At 38.0% G+C, this 27,837-nt stretch overlaps 1 protein-coding gene across 3 annotated transcripts in view; it reads right to left on the reverse strand.

The window, feature by feature from the left end:
- Positions 1 to 5,032: 5,032 nt before the first annotated feature.
- The window catches only part of LOC131248189 (glycine--tRNA ligase, chloroplastic/mitochondrial 2), a 61,681-nt gene continuing 38,876 nt past the window's right edge, over positions 5,033 to 27,837 (reverse strand). The window contains exons 18-36 of one of the 3 annotated variants that reach the window (XM_058248303.1): positions 27,678 to 27,749; positions 25,688 to 25,770; positions 21,997 to 22,045; positions 20,688 to 20,750; positions 15,390 to 15,479; positions 15,226 to 15,312; positions 13,370 to 13,444; positions 13,186 to 13,244; positions 12,796 to 12,889; positions 12,483 to 12,701; positions 12,161 to 12,255; positions 9,325 to 9,415; positions 9,148 to 9,252; positions 9,022 to 9,060; positions 8,740 to 8,829; positions 8,128 to 8,229; positions 6,793 to 6,874; positions 6,512 to 6,597; positions 5,033 to 5,364 (exon numbers count right to left, since the gene is read on the reverse strand). In XM_058248303.1, coding sequence (XP_058104286.1) covers positions 5,266 to 5,364; positions 6,512 to 6,597; positions 6,793 to 6,874; positions 8,128 to 8,229; positions 8,740 to 8,829; positions 9,022 to 9,060; positions 9,148 to 9,252; positions 9,325 to 9,415; positions 12,161 to 12,255; positions 12,483 to 12,701; positions 12,796 to 12,889; positions 13,186 to 13,244; positions 13,370 to 13,444; positions 15,226 to 15,312; positions 15,390 to 15,479; positions 20,688 to 20,750; positions 21,997 to 22,045; positions 25,688 to 25,770; positions 27,678 to 27,749 — 1,680 coding nt within the window. In that variant the 3' untranslated portion in view covers positions 5,033 to 5,265. Of the gene's footprint in view, positions 5,365 to 6,511; positions 6,598 to 6,792; positions 6,875 to 6,903; positions 7,618 to 8,127; positions 8,230 to 8,739; positions 8,830 to 9,021; positions 9,061 to 9,147; positions 9,260 to 9,324; positions 9,416 to 12,160; positions 12,256 to 12,482; positions 12,702 to 12,795; positions 12,890 to 13,185; positions 13,245 to 13,369; positions 13,445 to 15,225; positions 15,313 to 15,389; positions 15,480 to 20,687; positions 20,751 to 21,996; positions 22,046 to 25,687; positions 25,771 to 27,677; positions 27,750 to 27,837 lie in introns of those variants that run through there. The other 2 variants (XM_058248304.1, XR_009172164.1) reach the window with 2 other exon arrangements.

Genomic DNA, 27,837 nt, shown 5'->3' on the forward strand with positions numbered 1-27,837 from the left:
AAAACCTAATCTCTCCGGCTATTTATCGCTATCAGGGGCTCCCTGATAATTATTATTTTAAGGACCGAATTAATGATCCACGGGACTACTTGAAAGTGTACTCTTCTGGATGTGTACCATTCTTCCATAGAGAATTATATGACCTTCCTTCAATACGAGGCAAGTGGGCCACATGTTGATCCAGACCATCTATCTGTTTGGCGCTGCCTTGGATAGACCATGCAAAAAAATCAGATTGTGCAATCCTAACCATACAATCTGTGGCATTAAAATAGAGTGGCTGAGATCTTCAAATCTGGACGATTTACTGGGGCATGGTCCATTAGGGTTGGGTACCATCAGACCAACGGTCTGGTGCATGGGGCCCATTTTGCACGAAATGAAACTGAGTTTTGTGGGCATCTCTTCACTGAGAGTTGCTATGGTGGATGGCCCTCGCGTGGCATGTGAAACTTGGAGTCGTTGGATTTAACAGTGCATTGATGGACCACCAACGGTGGGGCCCATCAGTCTAATTGTTGTGATCGCATGAACCGGGTTAGTTTCACATGGTGGGCCCCACATACAATTGCGGAAACTCCGCTTCCCTCTACCAGAAATGCCCCGTATTTGTCACAAAATGGCATTTTATTTGCACGAAATTACAAGATTCCTGCTTCCCTTGCTTTTTCTTGACTCGAAGACAAGTAATCAGGTGCTTGTTTGGGAGCACCGAATTTAAATGTGAGGGGTCATTTGGTATCATCATTTTATACATTTTTGCATGCATTTGGATTTCCAGTGTGATGATGTGTAGATTTAAGAGTGAATGAAATACACAATTTTAATATATGTTTTAAAATCTGACCATAATACATCTAGAGTTAAATATCTTTTTTTACTCCTTTTTAAAATGCAAGAGAATTGTATGTACAACAAAGGTGTTATTGAGCCACTAATTTATTATACTTGTGCCATGTTGATAATACCCTAAAATAATTTAATTATTAATTTCATCACTAAACTAATATTAATAGAATAATCCAAACTACCCTAACATTGGCCATATAAATTGATAGTTAAAAAAAGTCGGTGATACATTCATTTGTGATCTTTATGTTATGCTTGTTGTCCACTTATGGTTCAAAATTGCATTATTTTTTTTCAAAATATATATTTCACCGGAATTGTTACGACCATCTTATCAAATATTATATATGTACTACATTTTAGTTTTAAAAAAAAATAAAAATTAATGCAGGGTGTCCCTTCCCCTTTTAAGGCGAGACAATTTCGTGTAAATGCACACAATCATGCAAAACCAGATATATCAGGTAATACCAAGGAGAAACATTTTAGAATATTAAATTTGATTTACTAATCAAATATAAGTTAAATAGCACACTATAGAATTTCTATGCATTCTAATTTTTAGATTCCAATGCATTCTTACACAAGCTACCAAATACAATTGAGCAACTGAAACCAATATGATTTGTTATTAGATCCCAAAGTTTTGGAATACAAGCTCCCAAACCATAACCCTGAATTTTCAAATTCTATTTAACATGAAAATTCAAATTCCTGGATTTAGAAATCAAATGTTAGAAATTAATGTTTGGGAGCTACATTCTTACAATTGGATTTCTAGAATTATCATGTGGTATGCTCGCATGTTTGACTGCTCTTAAATATTGTAAACATAATGCATTAGTACAAAATATTGTAAACATAACACACTAGTATAACATAAGATGATCATTACATTGAGTCTATTGTAAAACAATATTAACTAAAAATAAGGTGATTTCAAGCTTTTAATAGTTTAAAAAGCAAGCTCATTAACTTCATAATTGAAATAAAGTATTATACCTATGGGTAATTGTTAAGCTTTTTCTTGATGTGGCTTACATGTCGTGCATAGATAACAATTTTTTTGGAGCATCCCATTATTATAATATAAATGTAATTGAACAATGTGAATGAATATGATTATCTTAAGAGAGGAGCAGATGGTAGTTACAACGGTTCAAGATTACCCAAAATTCTGAATTTTACAAGTCAAGGGTCTTCGTTAGAATTGATAAAAAGAGGAAAACTCCTACATTTTGAATCACCCATAATTGATTATTTATTTATTTACTTATTAATATTATTATTATTTTTCGTTTTGTTTTGTTTTATGGGTAGCAAATGATCCCACTTTTACAGATCCTATATATCAATTCCCAACTACACTGATAAGAAAATTAGCTTCGCTATATCCTCATGAATGGCAATTTTATGCCGGCAATGTAGCTATTGGTTAGGAGACTAGTTGCAATGATCTAAACTGTTTATATGATGGTCCTCACCATGGATGGAGGATTGACGTGTTTAAAAAATATAATAATAATAAATCAAAATAGTTAAACATCTTTATCTCATTTTCCTTTGTATGTGGACCGTCTCAACTAACCATTATTTCCCATACACTTACGAGAATACCTACATAATTGAGATTGAACCTCTGCTAGTGGTGGCCGATGAAGTGCTCGTCGTACGCGTCACATTGTGGCATGTTCTTTTTGGTTGACATTAGTGTAATCGGATAAACATCCGTTGAAAATAAGAATTTTTATATCTAATTGTGAATGAGCTAGTCCATGGTTTGGTGACTCTGCCTCGTTCTGCCCATGGTTGGGTCCTATTCCCCTGAGTCAAGTTGTATTGGACAAGTTGCTTAGTAAGTGAAGTGGCCCACTTTCCTTTTATATATATATATATATATATATATATATAGAGAGAGAGAGAGAGAGAGAGAGAGAGAGAGAGAGAGAGAGAGAGAGAGAGAGAGAGAGAGTACCTTTATTAAAAAATAAAAATAAAATAAAAAAGACAGCTTGGCTGATTTTAAGATAGAATGTAGTTAAGCTCTGACCTAAAGATTGATGTGATTCCAAAACACGGCCAGTTTGATCATCTGAGTCCATATCTATCCAGCACAGCGCAGCCCAACTCGTCTGCTAATGATAATTGAAAGAAATTGAATGGTGATCTGAGTAGGTTCAGAACGATAATTATACAAGTAACCTGATAAATGACCTGGAAGGTCTTGTGTAGGCCACAAAAGCATGCAATCTAACGGTGACACAGCGGGATCCAGACCACTGACAATGCAGGGCACCCATTAATCAACAGTGGTGATTGGTGGGGCCCAGATACAGCCTACATCATGACACAAGGAATTGTGCCGTGGCTGGTCATGGATGCGTTCATGGATCAAATACTAGGCATAGCTGAAATAAAAATTGGGCTGATTTGAACCAAAATGTTGGGGCCAAAGGCAAATTCAAACCCAAACATGGCCAATTGGTTGTCACGACTCTCAGCTCAGCCTAGACAGAGGGATAGAGGAGTATATGATTCAGCCCAGTTGTGGCCACAACAGAAATCTACTCTCAATCTAAAGGAAGCCAAGGGAATTTTGGAGTCCTAAATCCTAATGATTCGAGTCCAGCTCTGATAGTAAAAACTCGAGGCACGCATGCATTGCATACACCCGCCCCCTTTTGCAATAGTGTAAGTTTGGACTTCATCCACTAGATTTTGGCACTGTTGGCGTCCAATAGCAGAGCAGCCCCACTAGCTTTTGGTCGCACCCTCCCAGAAAATTTCAAAACATGCTGTCCTTCTTTCTTATCAAAGTCCATTTTCTCCCACAGGAAAACATGAAATTTCCAGTGACCACAGAACACATGGAACACACGTCGAACCTGTCACAATCCAAAAATCAAGCTGGTCCACTTATCTTGTGGAACGTATATGTACACAATATAGACCAATGGTCATGTTTCAACCATCCATTTTTCTCTACTTATGTGGTCCACGCCAAGGGGATACTGATCCGAACTGTTTGGCCAATTCATCATAAGCCCCACCTGATGAATGACACTGATCTCCACAACCCTCAACCTTCATGGAGAATAATAACGTGGATGTCCTCAGCATTTCCCTTTCTTTACAACAAGACAACACAACTAAGTGCGATGCCAGTAGTAAATAGAGAAGATTGCAGGGAGAATCTTGTCTTTCTTTTAGCAAAGCTAGTTTTTGCCATGTATTTTTTAATCAATAGGCAAGGGAGGTGGCCGTCTTTATCTCTTTCTTTTTTTGTCGTGGTAGTCGCTGCCCTTATCCCTTCTCTTGGAGATGGAGTCATGAATAGGGTATGGTAGCAGGCTTTATCCATGTTATTCACCAAGGCATCTCCCGTTTTTTATTCACCCAAACCGAAGCGGATTGCGTATTGGGTAACTAAGTATGCTATAGACGGACGCGGATTACCCGCCCATCCCTAGCCACGAACGGGCAGTCCTGCAGGCGGGCCACTGTGATGTATCTGTTTATCCACACCGTCCATCCCTTCTCTCAGATCATGCTAAGGTATGTGCTAAAATATTTGAGACAGATGCATTCTCAAGTGGACCACACCTATTAAATGCACAATATTAAATGCAATAGTCATATGTGGTGTGGTCCACTTGAGCGTTGAATCTGCCTCATTTTTGTATTCATAACTTAAAATGATATGAGAAAAGGAATGGACAGCATGGTTAAACAGATGCATCACAGTGGGCACACCTACAGGACTGCCAGTTCGTGGCTAGAGCCAAGCGGGGGTACGACACAATCAGCGTCCACTATAGACTGAGTAAACTTTGGGGACCCCAGTGGTGTATGTGTCTTATCCATGACATCCATCCGTCTTTCCAGCTCATTTAATTGCATGAGCCCAAAATTAAAGCACATCCAAAGCTCAAATGGACCACACCACACCACAGGAAACAATTTGAATTGAACACCTACCATTGAAAACTTATTGGGGGCCACATGTTTTGGATCAAGCTGATATTTGTGTTTTCCCTTCATCCATATCTGTGTGAGGTCATGAATTGACAAGTAAACGTCACTGTGGGCCCTAGAAAGGTTTTAACGGTGGACATCAAGCTGATATTTGTGTTTTCCCTTTATCCATGCAGATTGTTGCTGTTTTATTTTTATCATGCCAGTGTGGCCCACCAACAGCATCATCAGATTCTTTTCATTCAACATCTATTTTTTGAACTATAGCTTGTCTCTTCTTCGAAGACATCTGAATTTTCTAATGGCAACCATTCAAGGTAGCAGATAAATTACAAAATCTGCTAGCCTACAACATTAAGACAAAAAGGCAAAACAGCATCATTTTGTACAAGAGATAATGCATCCTTAAATTATAATAAACAAAAATGCGGTAAAAAAGTTCTAAAAACCAGGCAAAACTGAGAGATCTGCGATCCCTTTGGGAAGGTCTGCGATTTTCTTGAGGAGCACAAGCCTGTTTTTCCTGACCCTTTCGTCCTCCTGTCACACGGGGGCATTTACAGATTATTCATTTGTTAATAACAGAAACCCCAATTGGAAGTATTAGAGAAGTGTAGAGTGAGGATCACACAGAAATGGGTGTTGATAACACACCTGAGCCATTGAAAGAAGAAAATTCCAATCCTGTGGCAGAGTGATGATGACATGCAGGCCCTTGGAAACTTTTTTCTTGCACACGCACTCACACCCCACACACACCCACCCACTCACACCACAGTGGTTTTTCACCACAATGGGTACTCGAACCCATGACCCCGAGTTGAAACTCTTGTGAGTCTACCACTAAGGCATGAGTAAGGACCCAGGCACTTGGAAACTTAGTCAAATTAAATTGTCCACATTCAGTCTATCAGATTGGTGATCATTTATTGAACATTTAAAAATGAAAAATATCCAATGGTCCTCTTTCAACAAACAAGTGTCCATGAATCAGATGTTAGGATCATTCACACAACCCTATCTTGGAACTGTGACTCAGGTACAGTTGGTTTCACAATTTAGTCAGTTTAATTTGGGTTAATGCATGCTCCAAGTACAATTTCTGAGTGCCTGTGTATCAAGCATTGTACACTACCTGAGTATCATATAACTCCATTTGAAAGACACCTTTAAATTTCATCACAATATCCGTAGGAATTCATTATAGCGACAAAACGTTCTACTCTTTTTAAGTTCCAGGATCTAACTTGAGAACTACACTACAACACACTGGTAGTTTGTTCGAAAAATTTTAAATCTACGTCAAATGTGAAGAGACGCCATCAATAAGTCCGAGACTCCAAACAATATTCACAGACATACACATTCTGCTCAAATATCAAAGCAATCATATGTATGCCATTGTACAGATACACACAAATTACAGATGCACACCAATAAAATTACAGTACTTTTCTAAATCAGGTGCCCATGCATTAACCCCAAAACATGTCATTTATGCTCAGCTTCAACCTGATGATTTCTGGTCAAAATATAAATATTTTTCACATGACAGCCAGTTTTTTTTTTTTTTCAACTTCCTAATCCATACTACTGGCCTAATTTGGAGGTCGCATCTGTTCGTAATCATGTAAGAAATTTAGTATTAGAGAGAAATTCACAACAATGAAATAGTGAAGGAGCATACCACCATGACAAAGACATGGTTAAAGAAATCCTCAAGCGGTTGTAGTAGTTGTGAAGACACCTCGACAAAATCATCAACTTCAACACCTAAAAGTTGAAAAAAAAAAAGAAAAGCTCATGACATTAGTATGCAGTGATGTCTGAACACAGTTGAATGTTGAAGAAAAGGAAAAGCAAATGATATAGACCGTGCACCAGCTTATAACCATGATATGCCAAAATGGTAAATGTGATTACGGTTTTAAATAGCAATAAAATTTTATAGCAAGAGGTAAAGGGTACCTGGGTGAATTTTTGTCTTTACCGCCAAGTAAGCACTCCACAGAGCTCTCTCTTCATTTGTTTCAAATGTACGCTCGCTTACCTTTTTAGATCATTTTTATGTAAGATACAAAAGTATACTATTAGTTGGAATGTAAAAGATACTTATAATGAATAGATCCACATGAACGATAATCAAAAATCACAAACAATATCTCATTTTTCAAAGTGTCAAACATACCTCTTTAGCTCAAAGAAAAGAGTTTCTCATTTACATGACCAAAAGAGTTTCTCAAGAATACTATTTCTATGGTTGGATCTACTTGCTGTTACTACTAAGGTAATGTTCAAAACTTAAGGTTGCAAAAAGTGGTTAAAATGAAAATTATTGTTTGCATAGGATGCTCCAATCTCCATTACTGCAGGACCACTAATAACTTTAAGAAAATATCAGTTGGCGTCAAGTTTGGGACGGCTTTCTTAGGAGTTTCAATATCGCTTGGACAATGCCAAGTTCAGTTGGCAGGCTATTCATGGCTTGGCATGGAGTGGGTCTCCCAATGCAAGCTAGGGCTCTTTAAAGAATATGTTTAAGAAAGAGACTCTGATCTTAAGAGTCTCTCTGGAAACAGGTGTATCTAGGGTGTGACTACGAGAAGGCTCGTTTGTTGGCTGGCATATGGACTATTTGGGGAGAAATGAATGAGACATGCTTTAGAAATGAGAGCAATAGGGCGGAGTGGGTCACTAGTATGGTAATGTTGAAAGAGTGCTCCTTTCCTTTTTTGGCTAGTAGCTTTTTTGCACCATCTTTCTCAGCGCTCTCTTTAATAAAATTCTTTGTTACTGTTCAGGAAACAAAAAAAAAAAAACACTTCTAAGAAAGGATCAGTCAAGAAGAAGAATGTCCAAGTAACCAGGAGGGGTTTCTAAACTGCCTGAAGAGAAGGATTACGTCCAGAAACATGCAGAGGATAATGAATGAATGAGTTACATTATCACTTGATAGAGGAGAATGATACATAACAGCAGTAGCATAACCAAACATAGAAACATTGAATGAAGATCAAAAGGGAAGAGAAGATATTGAATTTTAAATTCTCAATTTCATTTCTCACAGATCCCACTGACCCAATGATTCTAAGTTTAGTTGTATGGGATTTTCTGTACGACCTGAGGTACTGTATCATTTTCCTGGAAAAACTTTGGATATTTCTAGAACATGTGAACACAAGATATATCTTATTCTCTTTTTGTTTCCAGGTTCTAACCAACAACAAGCCATTCATAAAAACAATAAAGTTGCATCTTTTGGTCATGAAGAAAATAGCAAGGCTCAACCAAAAATTGAAATACCTCCATATCAACATCCAAATCCTTCCCGCGGATAATTCTTGTTGGTCGCGAATATGCTTCAACAACTTTTGGGAAAAGCTCACCTCTGGACAAGGCATCCATCTACAATTGATTAATGTTGATATGTCATTAAAAAAATTAACACCTCCCATAGCCATCAGAACATTAATAATATTCATAAAAAGTGTCCAGTGTCCTTCAGGACATATGAGGCACCATCTAGTGGAACAACTATCAGCTCTCATATTCCTAACAGTAACAACCAAAAGAAAAATGAGACCATATTGTAGGGAGAAAGGCAAGCACAGCAAGAACATGAATTGCACAAGATTAATTTCTCATCCTAAGTTTAAATACTAGGAGGGTGAATTGTTTGAAAAAGTTCAATGCTTTCATTTCCACGACCTATTATATTAGTAGGAATACATAAAGGTGGGGATCACTAAGATGGAGGTAGTAGCACTCAGAGGAAATAACCATCCTACTCCTTTCTAAGAATCTTTGACAGAGATGCTTACAATTCCATATTGCAAAGACACCTTAACAAACTGTAGTCTTTCTACAGTAGTTCAGGTAGAAGATCGAAAGAGAGTTAAGACATCAATCACTTACTTTAACAGCTGACTGTGCAGCCAGGCATGGCCAATTTGCACGCTCTGAAAGAACAGAACGGACTATTTCAGAACTTATCCTCTTATCCACCTGCCAAAAAATCATCACAAATATGTATGAAGTTCATCAGGATATTTATAATCGGTCCTGCTGCTTAAAAATCTAAAATGGCCAAGATTTGATTGTAATCAACAAAATTGATATTCAGAAAAGTTGTCCTTCTTCCAAACATCAAAAGAAATGTAGTGAGAATGGCAAGCCTCACTCCAGAAAAGCACATACCAGAAGTTGCTCTAGTCTCCGCGTGACAAATTGATGTGCCTAAAGTACAGTCATGATTGTAGCCAGTAAGTCAGACGTACTAACACTTAGAAGTGACCAGCTGAGAAAACCAAATGAATTACTCACATCATTTATAATACCGGTATCGACCCCCATTGGCTGAACATCTGCTGCAAGTCTCAAAGCATTTCTTAGATCCAAGTTCTTGTTATTTTCCACCAACACTTGGACCTGAAACCTAACAAAAGCAGCATTAAACATATTTATATTGATAGAATGAGAAGGAACAAACATATCACTTACAAGCCCATAAGAGATTCTTCGCAGGCCAAAAGGATCATTTGTGGAACTTGGCTGACAGCTGACTCCAAATAAGCCAACCAGACTGTCTAGTCTGCACATTGCATAGCACAATTTGGAATCATCTAAATTGGCCAAACATAGCCTTAGTTCCAACTAAACAGATAAAGGTGAAGAATAAAACAACAAAGGAAAGAAAAGGAAGCAGGTTAAAAAGAGCAATGAGAATAAAATTCTTGGGGTTTTGCCCTGGAAAACCAATGTTTGGTTGCTCTTTTGGACCTCATTTCCCTTGATCTAGCTTATGCATTGATTATTAGTATGGAATTGCTATTATCTATGGAGATGTTTATTATTATTATTATTATTATTATTATTATGGGTTTTTAAGGTATAGCCTCTAAGTCCTAAGGCAACATAGAGATTGGACGCATCGACCAAGTACCAAGGGAGAGATATGGTCCATAGATCTCAATGCCTTGGCTATGACTATAAAAGTACCAGGACTTGCCTTTTGTTCTTCAATAATAATCTTGTGTGAGGCGACTAACTTGGTGTCAGGACAAACAATCTTCACCATTGGACCTGAATTGATGTTGGTGAACCTTTGCCCTACCCCACATGTGTGTGTATGAGCCATGGATGATCCGCTTGGTTGGATCTTTGGTCACTCACATTGGCAGGATCACTTGTAAGTTTCTGGATTGGTGAAGGCTCAATATGTCCCGGCTAGAATGATACTTGCGGATTTGCACGAGCTCCGTCCATTTTTTTAGACTTGAGGATGTGTAGGCCGAGATGACTTGATAATAGGTGCTTTGGTTCACTTTACGATGTCACTACATGGCCACTAAAAGTGGGAGATACTAGGTATCTACATCAAAGTTCATCAAGGACCACATGATCCAACATAGGATCCACTTAATTCACTTGGGAACACATGTTAGTGGGCCAAATCTTGAGGTTTGAACCATCCATCAGGTGTTTTAAAGGTTGGGCAATAACCCTGTGTTTTTTTATTGTTTAATCAAGGAATTTTAAAACTGTTAAACTTTGAGTTTTAACCGTTGCTTTGTTTCAAATCAAGTCTAACGGAAATTCAATGGCTAAGATATGATGGTCCACACCTTAAGGTGGCATGGGATTCACTTAAGGATGGACACGATGGATAGTGGAAGGAAATGGACGGTTGGGGTACATGGATTAGGAAGGTATACTAGCTTCCTTCATGGTAGGGTATACAGAAGCCTTGTGGGGGTGGGGACTACATATTATGGTGCTCCCCTGAAACCTAAAGCCTACCTATATAAAGATCCTATTGCAAGAGGGATGAGAGAGCAAGAGAGAAGCCCTTGGACATTCCAACTAGAGAGAGAGAGAGAGAGAGAGAGAGAGAGAGAGGAGCGAACATCCACACATCCTATCATCCACCTGTGTGCATGCCTCGGGCATGTGGCCTGCTTCTTTGATGGCTTTGGTCAGCCTCAACCTCTCCCAGAGAATTGTACGAGGATTCTCACCATCCTGAACTTGCAATAGATAGAGGAGAGACTCTACGTTTAGAGATCGTCAGCGGCAGAAATAGGTGAACCGAACCGCACCCAAGCATGATAATGTGGTTGTTTTCGCTTGTTGAAAAATGGTTTAATTCATGGATGGAGATCCCAAGACTAAAATTTGACCTAAAATCACAAAAGGGTTTTTCTAAAGGTTCAATTCCGTTGCGTTTATCACCTTTAGAAACTTTTTTTTATTTTATTTAAAAGACCGGGGGAAAGGTGTTCCAGTCTAGTACATAATATTGGATATTCCACCCACAGCTTCAGCTCGTAAACTCTTCTCACATCAAATGATTGGGATTCACGGTTTTCTACGGCATGACACGGGAACCAAATGTGGGGAACAGAACAAACTCATGTCACTGATAAGAAAAGAGGAGAAAGTGTGCGCACAGCCTTTCAGTGCACACATTCCTACCATTCAATAATAGCGGGTGGGAATCTTAATAAGCATTTCAAAATGGGATCTGAAAATCCACATTTTGAACTGCTTGTTAGAGTTTTCCCAACATTCTTTTAATGGTGGGAGAAAATGTGTGTGCCGACTCATGGTGCTCACCGTGCACATTGAAGTCATGCCAAATATAGAAAATGGGAAAAAAAAAAATCATGCTCAACTCCATGGGCCACCATTGTTGAGTTGCATGAACCACATTAATTCTTGGAGAACAGTTCAAGCTTCGGTTAAAAGTTAATCTAGCTCATGTGGTAAGCACTCATGTCTAACAGTCCAGAATGCAGATAAAGGAAATATAGGGTTCCAAGCCTAAGCAAATGTACAGTTTGTGGAGGCTCACAGTTCATGTAGAGATGTGAAAAATATGGTTTGGTGATCCAGCCAGTTGATATGATGGGCCCACTGTGGATGATGAATGCTGCAAAAGTCTCCCAGATCAGAAGATCCTAAAGCTTTGATCTTATGCCTGCCTTTCCCATTGAATGTAAACTGTAGCTTCTTGTTTTTCTTCCCCCTTGATAGTCTATTTGTAGTTCATGAATAGATGATAAAACGTTAGGATCTTCTGATGTATGAGAAATGGCACATGCCCCATCCAAGCTGTGGCCTGCATGATCAGTGATCTGAACCACCAATCTGTGGTACGGATTTGGAAGCCTCAGCAAACTGCATATTTTATGAAGCTCAGGCTCCTATTATTCCTCAGAAGACAATCTCATGAATAGCTAATGTCACTGTCTGCAATCTAAGTAAACAGAGAATTGTTAGAAAAGTGATGGTCCTGGAAGGCACCGCAACTGAAAGTGAGTAGCTGATAATTCACCTGTCAGCAATTGCTAACACAATCCCTGCGTCAGTTTTTGGAAGTATATCCCCAGAAAACCTTGGCAGTGTAATTTCAAATAAGGCCTCTGCAATCTGTTACATAAAAAACCGTTACTGAATCCAAATGAATGGTACCTGTCAAACGCTTGGACATGGCTGGTAAAGAAGATGGCATTATTTCCTTCAAAGGCATAGACTGAGCCCCAGTTACATTAAACTAGAAGTTACAAAAGTTGAATAAGCAAAAGATGTTTTTAGTACATTGACAAACATTCTTTTGCTACTTATGCAGAAATGTATGAAATTGTCTGTTAAATTACCTCAACTGAGTGACCATCCCTCAGAGCATAATGGCGTGCCATTATTCCAGAAAGGGAGGTGAACTCAGTAACAATAGCAGTAGCAAGATCTGACATAGCCAATGCTGCAGCATCTTGAACAACAGGGAACACATTTTCATCCATGCCCATAGCCAAGCTTAATTTACCAACAGTCTTTTGGACACGTACCATCTTGTCCAGCATCGTTCCAAGCTTCTCCTGTTTGATTTTGATATAACGTCATTGTGTGGTGTGAGATGGTTAATAGAGGCAAAACATATTTATCATAAGCTATGTGAAAAACCTGACTTACATGAAAAAGAATCCCATTCAGTTGACCTCGAAATTCAGCAAATTTTTTATTTGTGTCCACCTTATAGAAAAACCTAGCATCCTCATAGCGAGCTCTGCACAAAAAGTAGACATTTTTGGTTTCATAAGAGATGTTGCAGCAGTTCAGATAACAGAAGGTGCATATATAGAGGAGTTATTTCTTTCTTCTAAAATGATAAAACCTAGAGTGCAAGTGAAATGGCTTTTTCATTCTGAATCATTACTTCAATTTCAAGATAGCCATGGGTGGCCTTCTCGCTACATATCAGATACACCTTTCAAATTTACAACAGAAACAGAAACTTGGGAACAACAGTACTAGACTTCCTATCTATATGAAAGACGAAAGTTATCTGGCCACATGTCTAACCTGAGTACAGCTTCATTCCCTTTTCGTACCACCATCTCATCAATTATTCCATTAGCCACCTTTAAAAAAGAGAGATTGCGAACTTCAATACTTCCAGAATGCATCTCATGTATAGTGTTAAGAGTAGCCAACTACAAGAAATCTAGTCAGCTGGAAATGCCTAGGCATTGAAAGGGATTCTCACAGCAATGAAGAATGGTAGGAGCTTCCCATTAGATTTATTGGCCACAGGAAAATACTTCTGGTGCTTGCGCATAACCTGTATAAACAGTGAAGAATGGTCACCAGATTGATAGAATCCTATGCGCCAGAAAAGTACATCCAAAGGGTAGCTTGAACTGGTAGCAGAATCACAAGATTGAAAATGAAAACCAAAAAACAAAAGATCTAAAACATGAACACAATCACTCTTCTGTAATGGACAAACTGGTCCAATAGAAAATAGATGCATTATCACTTTCTTTATTGATGTACCAAATATTTCATAAATGTGAAACCTGGTAAAGTATGAAATAAATGAAACCAAATATCTTGGTCACCACACAATTTTGTGTTCATGCACAAAAAACTGTGCAAACCTGGAACATGTGCGATTCCAGAGTTTTGAAGTATGGATCAGACCTCATTTCCAATAACCTTCCTCCCGTTTCCACTACACGTCCCTCTTTTGCTTTTTTCTGCTGGCAGTTCTTTCTCTGTTTCTTGTTTCTTGTCGGACTCCTCACACAATTCATTGCCTTCTTCAGTTCTTAACACACACACACACACACAAACGTGCGTGTGTTTTCCATATCCAAACTCTTCCTCTTAACAAAGAAGGTCAGCTGGTTTCTTTTGCACTTCTCAACAGTGACACGTCCTCTTGGAAAGGGAGTTGAAAAGTTCCAGTTTTTCTTAATTAGCAAATTTTGAGCCCTCTCCTAATCATGAATGGATCCAGCATCCATGGGCCAGATCCCGGAAATTTTCAGATCTAAATATTCAGTATTATGCTGATGATCTTGAAAAAGACCCGAAAATTTTAGATATTACATTGTAACAAACTAATTTACTGGTTAATTATAAGATACTACATTACCATTAACAATTAAGAGTGATATTTCATGCCAATAAAAACATATAGATATAATATCCAATGAATAATCCTTACACCAAAAATCATCTTTTTAAATATAATAACCTAATGAAATGATTAATTTTCACACAAATCAATCATAAGTGAAAAAAATGCTGGATCCTCCAACCATAGCCCTGGATGGCATTTATAGGGTAATGGCCAGACCACTGACAATCAAAAAACCGTTGGTTTACTACCAGCTCTTTTTAATTTAATCATAGCAGGTAATAACCTCATCCAGCAAGATGATACACTCTACTTGGAAGCTTTCCATTTCAATGGCCTCGCACATGGGTAAGAAATAGATGAGTGCCTCGTGCAAAGATATGCAAACAAGTTAAAGCAGCTCCTTGAGTAAAGAAATAGTTTCTGCAGAATCAATAAACTGGCTGCAGCACCATTTCATGTACAGGATGGTCTTTGGATTTACATGATGGCATCTTGTTCATTATTCTGAATATCCTATAATGTTCACAAATTGCAATAAATGGGCATCTTTAGAATTTATCATGAAATCGGGTATATCTGTCATGATTTGACAGCCTAATAACCAATTCAGTCCAGAGGTAAGGAATAACGCAACCAAAAATATCACCATACATGAAAGTGTGGAAAGCCACCCAAGTTAATGAAAAATACCAAATGACCAAATCATTCATTTTGGAATAAAATAATTCTCCTCTTATAGTTATGTCATCCTGTCAAATGCATAGATGATACGAATCCACTCTCATCATAACTACAACAACCATCTGAGTAGCTTGCATGGTTTTCCAGGTCCACAGACTAGAAGCTTACTGTTCTGTTTATTAAGGGGCAACTAAATGAGTATAAAATTTCAATAAAAGGCACCCCTGCAAACAACTTCAGATGGGTGCTCTGCGGAAAATATGGAAGTATTGTCAAGCAAAATATTAGATTACCATGATTAGTAAATCTTCTGGAAGCTCTAAGAAGGTTTCGTCAAACCTCCCAAGTATTGGAACTGGTGCTTCAACAAGATTCACAACCTGCATATGGATTTAAGTGTCTTACAATCCTGTTTGCATGTAACAAAATTCAACATGAAAAGGAAGCTAACCATTACCTCCTCAAGTAAATTATTCTGAACAATAAGATTCCCACCAACACTTCCAGATAAAGAATTGGAGTGCTGTAAAATTCTTTTCTTACGGTCCTGCAATTATAAAGCTTTCTCAAAACATACAAAAGAATTTTGCCACTTGGAATGATCTAGCAATATACCGCTTGCTCGGAAATGGGCAATGATTACAATTTGCATTACTTGTCTAGTGAAGTGATGTCAGTTACATTTGACCACAATGATGGCATGCTTTGATTGTTTGTTTTAGCCATGAAATATTGTACGGATTGAGATTTTATAATGTAAAATTGTAATGATTACAAATGCACTTACCTCTTCCCTATTACATATGCATTTGACCCTCAATTTTTGTGCCCTAATACTTGTTTAAACAAACATTGGGAAAAAATAATGATAGCCCACTTACATTACATTCCATGGAATTCGTAAAAACAAATAGGCCCCTAAACCATTTTTTGTAGGAAATCAATAATTCACGGATGGGGGGATTTGGACCTAAAAATAATTCACGGATGTAGTTTTGACTTTCAAAGAGCCTGTTTGGATGGGCACCAAATTCATGGATTTGGAAATTTTAATTGCCAACTTCATGACTTATATAATTAATGTGTTTGGGCTACCCTTAATTTCTAATCCACTAATTGCCCAATTAGCAAAGGGGGCACAAACAATGAACTTGTCGATCAAAAAATAAAAAAGTCAAAAAGTTCCCCGATTCATGAGGTTGGAAAACGAAGGGCTTCCCAAGGTTAAACTTGAGAACGGTTTCCCCCCTCCCCAAAATGTCCACCTTTGTAGCCATTGGTCTAATGGTTATGATATTTGGTCGAAGTGATGTTTAAGAGGGATGTGTAATCAAAGGTAGACTCCACACAATAAAAGGTTTAAATCAGCGACCATATTTAGTATAATCAATTTGGAGCATCAAGTTTCCAAGCCATTGCTTAGATAGTTAGCATCATTAGGTCTAAATAATTTTAAAAAAAATGATGGGCAATCAAAGGCAGTGTTCGAAATTTTGGTATCGCATTACGTATCGCATTCTTGGGATACGGATACATATCGGTTATCGCATGGGATATATCGGTTGTATCGTATAATGTATCGTTGTTGTTGGAAACATGGGGAAACATAGAGAAATTGGTCAAATTTTTCAATGAAACTTCAGTGATTGTTAAAAAAGACATCAATACAAACTTACAAATCAAAACATTACAAAAAAAAACAAGTACACATAATAGGTTTTCTTTGTATGGGGTCCTAAATCTATGTGTTGTTTAACTGAATTGATGCAAGTATATTCAATGTCTATTCGTATAATTCATAAATGTAAGAAGACGTGTATAAACACAAGCAATACATTCAAAAGCAAAATAAGAATCACAAGATTAGGTTACATACATGTTTGATTTTATGTTTGGAGTCTGGACACAAAGATTGGAAATGATTTGCGAGAAATTAGGAAATTTTGATTTTTTTTTTCAATTTTCCGCAACTCGGCCCATCTCCTCCAAATCTCGAAATCGAAGCTCCCAATCCATGATTTTTCATGGATTTGTAACAATTTGACACTAATTTAACATGATTTCAGAAAATAAACGGATCGAAATTCAAAAATGCTCACCAGATCGAACATGTGGGATATATCGCACTACCTGTGTGTTTCGTATCGCACAGGTGGGATACAAGATATATCATGGGGTATATCGGCCGATATCATCGATATTTAAAACAATGATCAAAGGTGAGCCCCACATGATGAATAATAATCAAACATTTTTCTACTATAATAAAAAAAATGCATTGTCCATTTTCTAGCCGGTGATAAGTGGTTAGGATCATCCAATCGAAGTAAATTTTTATAGGGGATCGGTAATGGAAGGTGGGCCCCACATGATGGAGGGTCTAGATCGTAGATAGGATATCTTCTAGTTAAATATGGACTATCCATTTTCTGTTATTGATTGGATGGTTAGGATCATTAAATCACATCGAATTTTCGAAGGGGTGGGAATCAATGGTGGGCCTTATGCCATAGATCGTCCAAATCAACAATTGGACCTCTATTATAACCAATATGGATAATCCTTCTCCATTTACATTAACTCGATGGTTGGGATCATCTAATCAAACTGACTTTTACAAGGGATGATCAATCAAAGGTGGACCAACATGATGGATAGTTTACATCAATGATCAAAACTTCTCTATTGTATTGAAGTGGATCATCAATCCCTAGTTATAGACCGAATAATTAGAATCATCCAATCAAAGTGACTTTTAATGTGGATGAGCAATGAATGGTGTGCCCCACATGATGGATGGTCCATATCATGTATAAGAGGGATGGGTATAATCTAAAGGTGGGACCACATGATGGAGAATGGTTAGATAGTTTTTTTTTATATAATAAAGATGGGTCATCCATTTCCTAGCTATTGAATGGATGGTTAAAATTATGTAATCAAAGTATCAAAGTGAGTTTTTAGAAGGGAACAACAATGAAAGGTGGGCCCACTTTTTTGAAAGGTCCATATCCCCGATGGTACCTCTTCTGACGCGGACATCAGTGGTGCACCCTTTAGAGTGTACCAAAGGAGGAGGCGTCGCTGACAGAGTACCGGAGTAGAGTTGATGTGGATGGACGCAAGGTCCATCAGACCCATTTTTTGACACGCTACGAGTGCAGGAGCGGCATGACCGCCCATGGGGCGGATTTCACACCCGATCATGCGGGTGTTTTAATTTTAAGCGTTTTTTGTTTTTTTCCTTGTTTTCAGGTGCTTTAGTGCACTTTTTTATTATTTCATCTTTTTGTTATTTTTCTTGTTTTCAGGGGTTTTAGTGCACTTTTTTACTTTTTTTCAAAACTTATATATACATTGTGAGAAACCTTATTTTAATTATTATTAAATAAATAGAAATTCGTATCTTTTCTTCCTTTTTTATCAAGATATTAGGGTTCCAAGATTGGCACTTGGGTGTTGAGGATTCCACTCCAGTTTCAGGCTTCCTTCTTCCCAGATCTTTGAGGTGCGCGAAAGGTAAGAAATCCACCTTCTGTTCTTTTGATGACAAAGGACCCATAGTTTCTTTATCTCAAACCCTCCCTTCTTCATCCCTTTCGTTCTTCTAGACATTCCCTCTTGATTTAAATAAAAAAGAGGAATAGCTAGTAAGTAGAATCAAATACAAACTTGACCATGTACTAACTTATGCTAGATTTAGGATGTCCTCATATCCCTAGGTCCTCCATTTTTTACTGTTTATGCAATTTTATGCTAAGGGACATGATCCTAATGGAATGATCTCATCTCTGTGTTGAGATTTGCCTAATCCCTTTAATTAAAAACAATTGTCTGATTAATTAATTTATTTGAATCTCGTCATCCTGATTATACATGCATCTAGGGTTGGGTCATCACATGTCCCAACATCATTTTCTAATATAATAAATATAGACTATACATTTTCTATCCATTGATTGGATAGTTAGGATAATAGGATCAACATATTAGAGTGGTTTCTTAGAGGGGAAATCAAAGGTTGGCCTCACTCATAAGTAGGGGTGTCAATGGAACAGGCTCGGGCCTGCAAAATCAGAATTTTGAATAGGGCCAGCCCGGCCTAAAACAATTCAAAATCCGAGCCAAGACCCCAGGCTCGACCCATTGATAGCCCTACTCGTAAGCCATGTAAATCAATGATTGGACCTTTTTCCAATATAATCAACATCGACAATCCATTTTCATTGTTGGGGTTGTTGATTAGGATCATCCGATCAAAGTCACTTTTCATCACCGCCATCATCATCTAAGCCTTATCCCAACTAATTAGGGTGGGCTACATGAACCATTTTCCGCTATTTCACTCTATCAAGGGCCATAACTTCAGTTAGAACATAGGTCATCGAATCTTTTCTTACTACCACCACTCACATCCTTCTAGGCCTTTCACTTGCCCTTTAAAGCCTTCAACTTGTACCAACTCACTCCTAACAAGCACAGTTCTTGGTGTCCGTTGCACATGACCAAATCATCTAATTCCACTTTCCCTCATCTTGTTACCTATTGATGCTACTCCTAAATTCCCCTCAAATGCATTCATTTCTTATTTTATCCTTCATTGTCTTGCCACTCATCCATCTCAACATCCTCACTGCAGCTACACATATCCTATGGACATGTTACTCCTTAACTACCAACATTTTGTCACTCAACATTTGATGACAATTAATTAGATTAATTGTCTAACATAACGTGATTTCAAAGGGACTTAAACCTCCCCCCTAAATGTAAATTTGATTAAGCTGACCAAACAATAAATCTAGAAAATCATGATTTGACATGCTAAATCCCAAACAACAAAAAATTCTACTTAATGAATTTCCAATCTCACGAATATACGAATTGATGAACTCCAAATTCATGAATTGAATTATTTCATGGATCCAAATAGGACCTAAGGTTCTAAAAACATCAAAATGGGGGGGCAATAAGGGTTTGATTAAACAATATGGATATCCATATCAAATAATGACAAAATAGAAAGAAAAATAGCGAATTGGGCAAGTAGTAAAGCTAGACAAGCTATAACACGGAACCACCTGCAGGCAAAGGATTCTGCTAATGTTATCGAGCAGGTCTCCTCAGTTAGGTTCCCTAGGAACTTCACCAATAGGAAGGAAGAAAATAAGGGAGATTTGAATGTAGATCTCAAACACCTTGAGCATGTTGAAAGGGAAGGAAATTCGCCAAACTCCTCAGCCGAACTTGGAGTTCATACACCATTAATACAATTTCGGGATCATGTTCCTGTTATGGTAATATGCCGCTTTGTCGTCTTTCTACTCTTTTTGAATAAAAATTCCATTAGTAGTAAAAAAGAAGTCTGGCAATGATTGCTAGATGGGCTTTACTGATGTACCGATGGTGCTCCGCGTAAGATATCCTAGGAGATTGGAGTGGGTTATAGTCGTTTGCCGGACTTTTGTATTTTGGGAGAGGTTTTTCCTCGTTGCTTGTTTTGCTTTTAGTACCCCAAGCTCATCGAGCAATGGGATGGTCACTTGTTGCTGAACGCCTTTGTATTTTCCCTCTTTGTTTTAGTAATATTTTAGTCATCTTTTAAAAAGAAAGTTCGTTGGTGATAATTAAAAGAGAGAGAGAGAGAGAGAGAGAGAGAGAGAGAGAGAGAAGAATCACGATGAGCTTCTACCAACTACCATTCAGGGTAATTAAGCACCGCATGCCAATAAATGAAAGAATAATTTTGGTGTACCTCAATTTCAATCAAAATTCCTGCTTTCTTCATATTATCTAAATAAGACTCTGCGCTTTGTACCTGTAAAAATTTTAGCAAACACTCACACAAACTAAACAAAGGATGATTGAAGACGGAAAGGAAAAAATAGTAGCTCGAAATATTTCAAGCTGTTCGCATAGTAGTAGAATATACAATTGAATCACGGTAAGTTATGTGTTATATTGTTAACAAAAGTTCACTTCATTACAGTAAAAGGCCTTATAAATGAAGAATAAACATTGGGAAATAATAAAATGGTAAAGCATGAAAGGATTTGGTAGAAAGGTTTGAAGAAATACATGAGACCATCATTTCAAAAGTAAAAGGAGAATATCTAAATTATTTATGAAATGCTCAATCTCCACAAAAGGGTAACACACATGTTGTGTATGAAATCTGGATGGTTCATCTCGTATGCCCCATTGTGGATAAACCGTAAACCAAAAATCACACCAGTTAAACTAACCTAGACATTGAATTGAGTATTTTGCACCATGGTATCTGCAGGTGAACCTGTATCTGCAGGCAAATCATCCCAGCCAAAAAATGATATGCTGCTGGCGTTGCGTATCAATATCGACCCACATCAATCGAAATTTTTCTAAGCCCAAAAATACAAAAATATCAAAAAGGGGCAAGAAACCATAGTTTTTTGTGTTTTGGACATGTATTTAATGGTGTATCGGACCATTCTTGAGCATGTTTTCTGTTTGGTAGCCCTGTTATAAGATGCATTGCTGAGCTTTTGAGATTTAAAATTTTAGTGTATCACATAAATTGGTATGAAAAACGAATCTATCAAAATGTAACTAGCATCTTCATCAGCTCATTTATAAAGTATATTTTTTTAGCCCTACGAATGTCATCCATTGGTTGGACTTTCTCCAACTGCTCCTTTGTATTCCTGAAGAGCCCTCCAACAGTGGCTAGGATCACCTGACCAATGTGTTTTTCAAAGTACGCCCCATCCACAATAGGACCCAAAGGATGAATGGTTTGGATCTCATATGCATTTACTGCATGTACAGATATTGACTCAATAACTAACATAGATCATATTGATAACACTAGATCCTCCCCCAAAGAAAATAAAGCAAAACTATACAATGAGGGCCTTATTGCTGTAGCTTACAAAACTGGCCCCATTGATAACTCAAAAAAGCAAGGCATGGATATAAGGCTTTCATTCCTTTCTTTCACCAACAGCATATGAAAAGGAAGAAAAAGTCCTCATAAGGACTGAAACTAATAACACAAAAGAAGAGAACAAAATAATGGCCAATACCTCAATAATAGCTGAAGAAGAATTCCGCAGGCCACATGTTTCTTTTCCACTGACATTTATAAAAAATAAATAAAAACATTTTGAAGTAGATAATACACACATCTTAAACCAATTATATCTTAACTAAGAAATTAATCGCAGCCACTTCTGATGCAGGACGTGAAAATTAAATATGATATGCGAGATTTCAGGCTTAAGATCACGTTAGTTCAAAAACAATTATACAAATTTCATATCCCACATGAAAGTCCAAACATTCAATTAAGGGGAATCTATGCGGGTCCAGGCCTGCACATGATAGGGCTGGATCAATAAAAATTATGAACTAAACGATACTCAAAGATAAGAAATAATCATCCACACATGCATAGTAATCAGTCCATAATCCAAGGGATTCAGAAATTCCAATTCGAGGAACCCTAGGATAATAAAATGGGCATAAAATTAGATATTTGAGTAATTTAGGGTTAGGTTTAGGGATTTTGGGTGAAAGCGGAGTGAAAGAGAGGAGAAAGACGAACGAGAGAAGTACTGCACACGTGGACAACAACAATGGCCTAGACACACGTGCATGTGATCTCGGCCGCACGTGTGTGGGGCCCACTATTCAGAAAAAGACCACATTGGCCTTGGTCGGCCAGGGATAGACTCCAAAACCCCAAAATCTCAGCTCGATCCAATGTACGGTTTGTGCGTGGTGCTCCGTCGAAGTTTCAGCCCTCCTGTAGGGCCAAATTCTAAAATTCTGATGTGGTGAGGAGAATTGCTACAATAGATGATTGATTCAAATTGTAGATGATGGGGTGAGATGAGAAGAAGGGATGGTAGAAGATGGGTAGTAGAGATGGCGATGGATGGAGGTGAATCGGGATAGATGTGGCTTCGCACCACGGTAGTTAACCCATCGATGAAGGGAGGGCTTCGCACCCAATTAGGCTTCACAACTCAGAGAGTAGGAAAACGCAGAATTTTTATTAATCTTCAATCCCTTAAAAGAACTACAAGGGATGCCTATTTATAGGAAAACCCTATACCCCAAAACTCGAGCCATGTGCGCAATCTATTACTTGGCGATAAAGTAAACCAAAATAAAAACTAATCAAAGAAATCTAAAGCGTCCATGATGTTCTAAATAACATTAATAAGCAAAACCTAAAATATGAAATCAATCTGACTAATAGGCCACGATCATGAGATCCCATGAAGGGCTTTTCTTGACTAACGGGCCCACTCTTTTGAATCAAAACTTCGTCTTCTAGGTAGGAGGCCCTCCCTGGACGTCGTCATCGATCCAGATCGACGGTAGAGCCCTCATTCTGGCGTACGTACGTAGGGGGACGGTGTGAGTGCGCGTGTGCACGTGATGTCCCCATCAACTTCCTATTCAATACAAAATAGTTACAATAGTTGAATATAATTACTGCAGTCGCAGTAATACTTCCACATTTGTTTTATGTAAATGGAACCTGATGCATGACATGAAATTCAAATATGATGTGCAAGATTTTCAGGCTTTAGATCACACTAGTTCAGAAACAATTACACAAAATTCCACATCCCATACAAAAGTTCAAACACTCAATTAAGGGGAATCTTATGCGGATTCAGGCCAACACATGCTAGGGCCGGATCAATCAAAATTATAAACCAAACAAGAATCAAAGGAGGGTAAATTCATCCACACATGCATAAAAATAATTCCCCCAATCCAAAGGATTTAGAAATTTCAATTCGTGAAACCCTAAGGTTGAAGAAAGGGCTTAAAATTGGGAATTTGAATAATTTAGGGTTACGTTTAGGGATTTTGGGTGAAAGAGGAATGAAAGAGAGGAGAGAGACGAACCAGAGAAGTACCGCACGTGTGGACAGCAGCAATGGCCCAAACACGTGCGTGTGATCCTGGCCGCATGTGTGTGAGGCCCACTATTCAGAAAAAGGTCAACTTGGCCCTGGTTGGCCAGGGGTGGACTCCAAAACCTCCAAATATCAGCTCGATCCAATGCACGATTTGTGTGTGGTGCTCCGCTGAAGTTTCAGCCCTCCTACAGGGCCAAAATTTGGAAATCTACTATAGAGAGAAAAACGGCTGCAATAGAGGATGGATTTGAAGCGTAGATGATTGTAGGAAGAAAAATATGGATGGAAGAAAATGGGGACGAATTGGGATAGGTGTGGCTTCGCACCACGGTAGTTGGCCCTTCGAAGAAGGAAGGGCTTCGCACCCAATTAGGTTTTCATAACTCGGAAAGGAGTAGGAAAACGCAGAAATTTTATTAATCTTCAATGAATAGAAAAGACTACAAAGGGTGCCTATTTATAATAAAACCCTATACCCCAAAACTCGCGGCATATGCACAACCTATTACTTGGCGACGAAGTAATCAAAAATAACAACTAATCAAAGCAATCTAAACCGTCCATGATACTCCTAATAACAATAATAAGAAAAACCCAAAGTACTAGATTAATTAGAATAGTGGATCACGATCATGAGAACCTATGGTGGGATTCACATGACTATTGGGTCCACTCCAATGAACCAAAACACAATGCTCTAATTAGGAGGCCCTCCTTGAACGTCATCATCGATCTAGATCGATGATGGGGCCCTCCTCCTCCTCGCGTATGTGCGTAGGGGGCGTGTGTGTGTGCGTGATGTCCCCACCAGAACCATTTGGAAGGGCTAAATTGTTAGTTTTCAGCTCCCACCAAATGATGCCTCCATGCTGATCCTAATCAGCAATCTCAAAACAAAATTAACATCAAAGACACTACACACTTTATCTATAGAAGGCATTTATAAATTACCTAGGAGATTATATGCATTAACATTCACATGCTCATTGTCTCATGTTGATCTGCGATACATTCACATGCCATCTAAACTAGAAAGGTGGCATGATTGTGCAAAAAGCCATTTATCTAGCCCCAAATTTTTTCAAGGCTTTTTGTGTGTGAGTTTGGTGGCAAACCTCGGCAAACCCCATATAGCCAGGACAAGGGTATAATGAGATGGTGAATTTAGTAAAACTGAATTAGTAGAATCAAAATGGCAAGAAGGGATCCTCATGCTTGAACTCATGCAATTTAGCTTGACAAGGAGAAAAAGGAGGTGTTGATGCAGATCCTTAGGTTAGTAACAGGTGTAATTGAGTGCTCTAGAGTTTTTTTTTCCCCTCTGGAACTGGAAAGCAAGGAAGCTGGATCCCTTTCTTCTTTCATACACCATTTTAACAGCGGAATTAGTATTAGATTGTTCTCAAGAGTGCAGCCAGGTCCAACCATAACTCATTTGTAGCATGTTCAGTGTTCTATACTGTTACTGGCACTTGTCATGGTTATCCTCGTTTACTTTGTGAATCACTGATTGAGGGCTTGGGTTTCAATACACAAGGCATTTCACTTTATAGAAAACTTCTTAAGAAAGGATTTGAGGTACACATCCTCATAGCTAAACAAACAGTAGTTAGTAGGCCACCATCTGCAGGATCTGGGTTTTTATATGCATACAAGAATGAAATCAGCCTCATTCAATTCCTTTATGCCTTAAGTTTACGCTAGGAGATGGGCAAACATGCTGTGTCGTTGGGACAGATAAAGGCAACCATCCGGTTCATGAAAGCCAAATTGAGTTGACTTCAAAATTTGCAAGCTAGCAGAAGGTTTTCCAAAACAAATTTGATATAGTTACCTCAAAATCCCTGCAAACGTAAATGGCACAACTGCATCTCCATGGAGTGCCAAAAGCCAGCGAATAGGCCTACTAAACATGATCTACATGAAAAGAGAAGCAAAAAGCAATTCATCATCAATCCAAATAACGATTCTGTAAGAAAGTGAAAGAGTGATGCCTAATTGCCTATTAATAAATAAATAAATAAATGAGACGTGTTGGAGTCAACTTTCTTAGACCAAAAAGCAATACAACCGTATTTAGCTACGAAAAGAAATACAGAATACTCATTTGGTAGACTGGTGGTCAAACAAGACATAGTTATTGATTTGCAGAATAGACCTCCAAACACGATATCAACATTAATCAAGTTAACAGGCCCAACTTACAAAAGGATACTACCTGAGCAAGAAAAATGACCATTGACCTTTTTACAGGTTAAATAAGAACAATGTTAGAAATATTAACATACAAATAATGATCACATTTTTTTTTTTAAAAAGTTCAGAAGCTCTAGAACAAAGGTAGTGCAGTTAACTTTAAACAAATACAAAAATCCCAAATAAGCCTTGTATGAACTTAAAAATAATAAATAATTTTAAAAAAAAATTGGAGACTGACCTTTTTGGCCAGTGGACCAGGACTCTGACATGTTTGATACTTGTCGACCATGCACCACCCACATATAGCAAAGTGTCAAAAACTTCCTATTTTAGAAAAAAAAAACCTTTTTTTATTGGTTAGAACATTAGTACATACACCCCACTTGGGAATTGATACCAAGACCTCAATGTTGAAACGAGGTTATCTTCACTCAGTCTACCACTAGAGCTATGGATCGGTGTGTTATTTTAGGAAAACCTGGGAGAAGACTATAATTGAAATGACTAAACTCATCATCACCATCATCAACATCTAAGCCTTATACCAACTAATTGGGGTGAGCTGCATGAATCCTCTTCCAGCATCCACTCAATTGAAATGACTAATGTATCTCTTAAAAAATAATATGCCCCTCAAATTCACTTAGATGAATGACACATGACAAATGTTTAAGGAGCTCATCTTGTTAGCTTTGTAATCTTAGAAGAAACTTATGCTCACTCTAATGACCAAGCTTACACTAAATTCCTGCCTTCAAAAGTCCAGAAGCCACTTGCCAAACACCCATGACACTCCAATATCTTTGTGTCCCTAGATTCTTTACCCTACACTTAGGGCATGTGGCATCCATCTAACCTGAACATAAAAAACAAACAATTGCCCCCAAGCCTACACCGACATCTATGAATAAAAGCCTACTTCTTAATAAAAAGTTCCCTGAAATCCTAGGTCTATGCTTCCACCCCTGAACCAAAAAAACTCTTAATTCTCACCTCAAGCACCAAAACTTGGCAGAACTTCCCCAAAGATGGTACAAAAGGTAGAGATAAGAAAATACTGTAGCAGAGGAGAGAGCAAACCATCTAGTGTGTAAGTTGTAAAGTCAAACCACTTCAGCATAGGGTGTTGATCCAGAAAGGAGCTAATTAGTAGCACTGTCTACTTATTCTCTCCTGGCCCAAATCAACCTCTTGGAAGTCTCTTCTGTCACAGACAAGAATCTGATGCAGATTTCTAATTTTCACATTGACATCAAGCCATCATTGCTCCTAGACCTAGAAGAAAAAACCCGTTACACATACCACTTCTATACAAATGACATAGGCCACTAGGCGACAAAAGCCAAAGGTGTGCTCAACAGCTTCCCCATTGTAAAAATGGATCCTAATGAGTTAAGTACCCAATGACCTTGAAATTAGGTCACTCCTCTGTAATGTTCTAAAATAATATTCTGTCTTGGCCTATACGCCTATAGTTTCGCGGTTGGGCAGCTTAAACCTACGTAGTCTATGCAAATATTCTTGAAACATTATGCATGTTCAACTGAGATAAGATAAAAGAATACATGAAAGAAAATCATGTTTCCTCACAAAAAACACAAGAAAAAGGTAGAGAGTGTATGTACCTGGGAGTTCCAACGCATTGTCTTTGGAAATGAAATTTTAGCTATAATATCAGGCAAATCTTCAGCCAATACCTAGTCCCATAAAATGAACATCAAAGATTGCAATTCAAACCCAGAGGTAAGTAACGAAAGAGATACCAGACAAAACAGATGTGCTACA

The sequence above is a fragment of the Magnolia sinica genome, chromosome 6 (genome assembly GCF_029962835.1).
Source record: "Magnolia sinica isolate HGM2019 chromosome 6, MsV1, whole genome shotgun sequence".
Classification (NCBI taxonomy): Eukaryota; Viridiplantae; Streptophyta; class Magnoliopsida; order Magnoliales; family Magnoliaceae; genus Magnolia; species Magnolia sinica.